The sequence below is a fragment of the Octodon degus genome, unplaced genomic scaffold (assembly GCF_000260255.1).
Source record: "Octodon degus isolate 3935 unplaced genomic scaffold, OctDeg1.0 scaffold00056, whole genome shotgun sequence".
Taxonomy (NCBI): domain Eukaryota; kingdom Metazoa; phylum Chordata; class Mammalia; order Rodentia; family Octodontidae; genus Octodon; species Octodon degus.
The window spans coordinates 11,640,486-11,645,541 of record NW_004524632.1 but is presented as its reverse complement, the minus strand read 5'-3'; the positions used below and the strand labels follow the sequence as shown (position 1 = coordinate 11,645,541).

General features: G+C 60.8%; 2 protein-coding genes across 4 annotated transcripts in view; both read left to right on the top strand.

Moving 5' to 3' along the window:
- The window catches only part of Mpp3 (membrane palmitoylated protein 3), a 35,149-nt gene extending 34,158 nt beyond the window's left edge, over positions 1–991 (top strand). For all 3 annotated transcript variants that reach the window (XM_004633812.2, XM_023718231.1, XM_023718230.1), the window contains exon 20: positions 980–991. The gene's annotated coding sequence lies outside the window, so the exon portion shown is untranslated. The remainder of the gene's footprint in view (positions 1–979) is intronic.
- Positions 1–3,524, top strand: part of Dusp3 (dual specificity phosphatase 3) — a 7,872-nt gene extending 4,348 nt beyond the window's left edge. Inside the window, exon 3 of the mRNA XM_004633810.2 lies at positions 1,294–3,524. Within this exon, the coding sequence (XP_004633867.1) occupies positions 1,294–1,499 (206 nt within the window). The 3' untranslated portion in view covers positions 1,500–3,524. The remainder of the gene's footprint in view (positions 1–1,293) is intronic.
- Positions 3,525–5,056: the final 1,532 nt, after the last annotated feature.

Below are 5,056 nucleotides of genomic sequence, written 5' to 3'. Positions count from 1 at the left end.
TTTTTATACTTTTCTGCTGGATGGTTAAGACCAAGATAAAGCAAGACCTATGCAACAAGAGTTGTAGCTTTTGGGTCTGATAAGGTCAGTGAAATTTGAGCGCACTTTGTAGCCCAGGCTGGTCTCAAATTCCCAGCGATCCTCCTGTCTCAGCCTCCAGAACCTGGGCATTACAGGGATGCACCACCACACCTGGCTTTGATTTCTGATACTTGACGGAGTGACTTGGAAAGCAGAGTCACAGGGAGGGAGATAGGGTGCACCCCAGGAAGCTCCGCAGGGGCCGCGCCCATGCTGTGGTGGGCAGTCAGCCCTCAAGGATGGTGTCCAGCACAGTGGCTGCACCCCCAGGGCAGCCTCCAGGAATGGGCCCTGTGGGTCAGCCAAGGCCAGGGGGCCCAGAGAGCTGGACCTTAAATCCCAGCACTGATGTAGGCTGTACTTGAAAAGGTGTGAGCAGGAGTGTCCTGGGGAGGTGGGGCGGGGACAAGACCTGCAGAGGCGCTGTGCTGTGGGCATTGCTGAGCTACACCTGGGGAGCAGGCTGCAGCGGGGGCCAATGGCCACCGTGCCGGGGTCACAGCCATGCATGCCCTGGGCAAAGCCTCAGCAGCGGTGGAGGGGTCTTCCCTTGTGGAGGTGTCCTCAAGGCCAAGATGGTGGACACGCCATCACCCCCGGTGTCCTCTGCCCCTGCAACCTCTTGTGTCCTCCTGCCTACCCCCCCACTGCACTTCCGAGGTCACTGAAACTGTGTGTGTGCGTGTGTGTGTGTGTGTGTGTGTGTGTGTGTGTGTGTGACAGTGACACGAGTGCCTGGCTCCAGACATAAGCGCTTCGTGTCGCTTCTGTCCTCGTGTGGTCTCTGCTAGGTACAGTGACTCCGGGTTTCTTCTGTGTCATCTGTCGCACGCTGCATGGTTCCTCCCCCTTTTCACTGCTGAGCAACATCCTGGCTAGGGCGCTGCTCCTCTCTCAGCTGCCCAGGGAGGACGTCTTGTGTGGGCTCAGAGAGCGGCCCCAGTCACCAGCAGGACACGGCAGCCTCTGGATGTCCACCCAGGCCCCTGCATGGCTGCCCCCGTGCCCCGCCCTGCAGCTGCATGATGCTGTGTGGTGTCTTGCACTGAGCCTGGTAGGATGTCATCGTCACTGCTGATTCCACTGTCAACCTGGCCCTTGGGGATGCCTGCTTGGCCCGCTTCCCCACACAGTTATGGCCATGTCCTTTGTGAGAAGGGGCACTGCAGGACGGGTGGGCACATCCTGCCCACGTCTCCCGTGTTTCCCCAGGCCGGGTGCTGGTGCACTGCCGAGAGGGGTACAGCCGCTCCCCAACCCTGGTGGTCGCCTACCTCATGCTGCGGCAGAATCTGGATGTGAAGGCGGCCCTGAGTGCTGTGCGGCAGCACCGCGAGATCGGCCCCAACGACGGCTTCCTGGCCCAGCTCTGTCAGCTCGACGACAGGCTCCGGCGGGAGGGGCGGCTGAAGCTCTAGCCCCTGCGCCCAGCTCCACCCCTCCCTGCCCGCCTCCCCTGTCCCCTACAAGGAAGTCAGTGTCCCCTGCCCATGTCACAGGGCACCTGTCCATGTGTGTCCCAGCACAGCCCGGGCCTTGTACACTGGGGACACACAGAAGCTTTGCCGAGGGTCCTGCTCCCAGTCATCTCTCAGGCAGAGGCATCTGTTCCCCGCTGCTTGGTGGTAGGAAGAGGGGCACCCCCCAGGACCTCAGTGCCCAAGCCCAGTAAAGGAGGCTGGTGCGCGTGCTGCCCCGCCACACCTAGCCTGTGCGTGCCTGCCGTCACCCTGGTGGAAGTCTTCTGGTTAGTTCCCCAGGCTGTGGACACTGGCCCAGGAGGCTGGGCACTGTGTGCGCGGTGAGCGCTGGCCCTGCCCTCTTGGCCCTGCACCTGGTACTGGCCACACCTTGGCTTTCGCTTCCTATTTAGAAAGGAGGGTGTTGAGCTCTGGCCTGTTGGCGGGACCGGTGTTGGGGCTTCAAGGCGGCTTCATGCTGAGTCTGCGGGGCCGCAGCCCCCTGTGCCATCTGCTCTGGTCCTGCTGCTGCTCTGAGAGCGGGGGAGGAGCTGGCCCAGCTCAGCTGGTGTGGGGCAGGCGTGGGTGTGGCTTCTGCTTCCGGGAGTCGTGTGATTCTGTGCGTCAGAGTCCTCGCTGTGTCCCATCCCAGCGTGTGGGTGTCTCGTGGGAGACGGCTGAGCTGGGTGTACACGGGCGATGCCCCACGAGTGCCCAGCTCCCGGAGGTCTGGGTCCTGCAGGAGCCCCCAGCGCTTGGCAGAGAACATCAGACTCTGCAGTGGCTTAGAGCTCAGTTTGCATCTGTGCCCAAGCGAGGCGGCACCCGCGTGGGAGGAGCGGGCTTGCGGCCCCTGTGGTGAGGCCCTGCGCCCCGCGGCAGCAGCTGCTGCTTTCCAGGTCACCGCTGAGGCCAGCAGCCGCCTGCGGGACGCTGCACCTGCCCCACAGGTTGCACGTGATCCCCTGTCCGTGGTGGGGTTCAGGGTGAGAAGGCTGGGGGCCCACACTGCCAGCTTGCTGCTCTCAGAGCGGCTTCTAGGCTGCTCCTCCCTGGAGCGGGGTTGGATCAGTGTGAGAACGGAGTGCAAAGTGAGGTCCTCGAGCGGCGCCCCAGGCCAGGCTTTCTGCCTTACTCCCCTCTGCTGGGAACTCCTTGGCGCCTCAACAGCGGGAGGAGGCTGGGGGAGAATTCTGTCTCCTCTGGGCTCCTCTGCTGGGGACTTCGGGTGGCTCTGTTGTCCCCAGAAATCCATGTTCCCTCCTGAGATTTAACTCTGAACGAGACACCGTGTGTTGCGTGGTGTGAGAACTATTGCCCAGTGAGACTGACAGGAGCTGTCCCCTGGCGGCTGTCTGCCCCTGGGAGGGGCAGCGCGGGACCTCGGGGCGCCAGCCCCTGCCTGCACACCCGCCCCTCCTGTGGCTGGCAGAGCTGTGTCCCAGGGGGTTTCTTTGCATGCTGAGCAGCGTCCTTCCTGGCCATTTCCCCCACTCCGAGATGTGGACACCACGGGGCCAGCAGGTGGCGCTGCGTCCCCTCAGTGGCTGAGACCAGGAGGGCTGGTGGAGCAGGTGCCGGGCCAGACAGAAGCTCTGCTCAGAGACCTTGGCCTACACCGTGGCAGGGGTCCTGGAAGAGCCAGCACAGTGCCGTCCTGCAGCGGGCACCGCAGGGCCCCGGCCGGGGCTGGCAGCTTCGCTTGGATCCCTGCTTCACTCCTGCTGGTTCGCAGGGTGATGTGCTGTGAGAGTGATTTTGAGGACAGAGGAGGGAGGCAGCCAGCTGCTCAGAAGCAGCAAGGTGGCTGGGCCTGGGTGGCGGCCCTGCGGAGAGCGCTGCGTGGCACATGGGAGGCCCCAGGCCCATCTCCACTGCCACCAAAAAAAGAAAAAAAACAAGCAAGTTGAATGTCTGCTGTGTCACCAGTCTGTGTTAAAACACTAAAATCACAACCAAAATAAATGTCTTACCCGACAAGGACACGGCTGTCTGTCTGTCTTACTACCATTTCCTTTCACAGTGTAATGCTTGGCCTCTGGGTTTGCCTTTTATTTGTTTTTTGACACAGGCTGGGCTTGGACTCACCGGGTAGCCCAGTGTCTTAGTTACCTTGCTCACTGCTGGGATACAATACCCGACACCCAAAGTTAAGGAAGGAAAGGCTTAGTTAGCCCAGTTTGTGGAGGTTTCAGTCTGGAGTTGGCTGGTCCTGAGGCGGAGGCACGTGGCGGAGGGCAGCGTTCGTGGCAGTGAGAAGCACCGACAGCAGCAGGAGAGGAGCGAGAGCACGCCTCCTTCCCGGATACCGCGCGCTTATGTGCTCTAGGGCGGGTGCAGCACTCCCGGCCCCAGCGCAGCGGACAGCGAGCCCGCCACGAACTCTAGACTCGGCTGCCTCCAAAAAAGCCTGTCCTCCATGAGCATGCGGCTTGAGGGGGCGTCCAGACACAAGCCGTAGCACCCAGGCTGGCCCTCACCTCGGCCTCCCAGGTGCTGGGGTGGCAGGCCTGTGCCCTCATGCCTGGCTCTGGCTTTTCCTAACCTTTAAACACAATCACCATCACCACCCAAGAACGAGTATGTCAGCGATTCCACGGTGGCTCTGTTTCCACAGTGGTGGCCTGTGTCGGGAAGAGCAGCTGCCCCCCAGATGCACAGGTTGGTGCTCGGAGGAGGCAGGGGCGGGGCTTTGTGTGGCCTGCAGCCCGGGCCAGCCGTGCTCCCTGGTGCTGCAGCCCTGCTGTTGGCACAAGGTCCCTTTTGCCCACAGGTCAGAACACTCAGAGGTGTCCAATGCTTTCTAGACAGTCCTTGGGAAGAGAGCAAGCCTGCCCCTGGGTATCACCAGCAGCTGTCCTAGAGGGCCTGAGGGCGGCTCCCCACTGCCAGCCCTCCAGCAGCACAGCCAGCCTTTGTAGCTACACAAAATCTGTTGTCTTAGATTTCACTTTTTATTTTTGTCTTTTTTAAAAAAAATTTTTATTTTAGGGAAGGGTCTATGGGGTGTTCAGGGTCTCACTACTAGATCAGACTCCTAGTGATTCTCCTGTTTACAGCCTCCCAAGAGCTGGAGCTGGATTACAGGCCCACGCCACTACACCCAGTCTCAATTGCTGTCTCAGTGAGCCCTGGGGGAGGGGCTGGCACGGCAGGCCTGGGGATTGAACCCCCAGCCTCTGGGCCTGCTTGCAGGCACTTTAATCCGCTGAGCTATTTGGCTGGTCCTATTTTTGTCTTTTTGAGACAGGGCCTCACCATGCAGTTCAGGCTGGCCTTGAGCTCACTTTGTAGCCCAGGCAGGTCTCAAATTTGCAGTGATCCTCAGTCCTGAGTGCTGGGATTATGGGTGTGCACCACCACTCCCAGCTTTCGGTTTTCATTGGTCTGTCCAGGTTCACAGCCCGCAGTGGGCATCCTGCTGCAGGGAGTGGGTGCCCGTAGGGGACACATCTTATTTTCCTTTCTCTCCCTTCATCTCTTGACTGCCTTCCTACTTGCTAAAAAGTGCATCT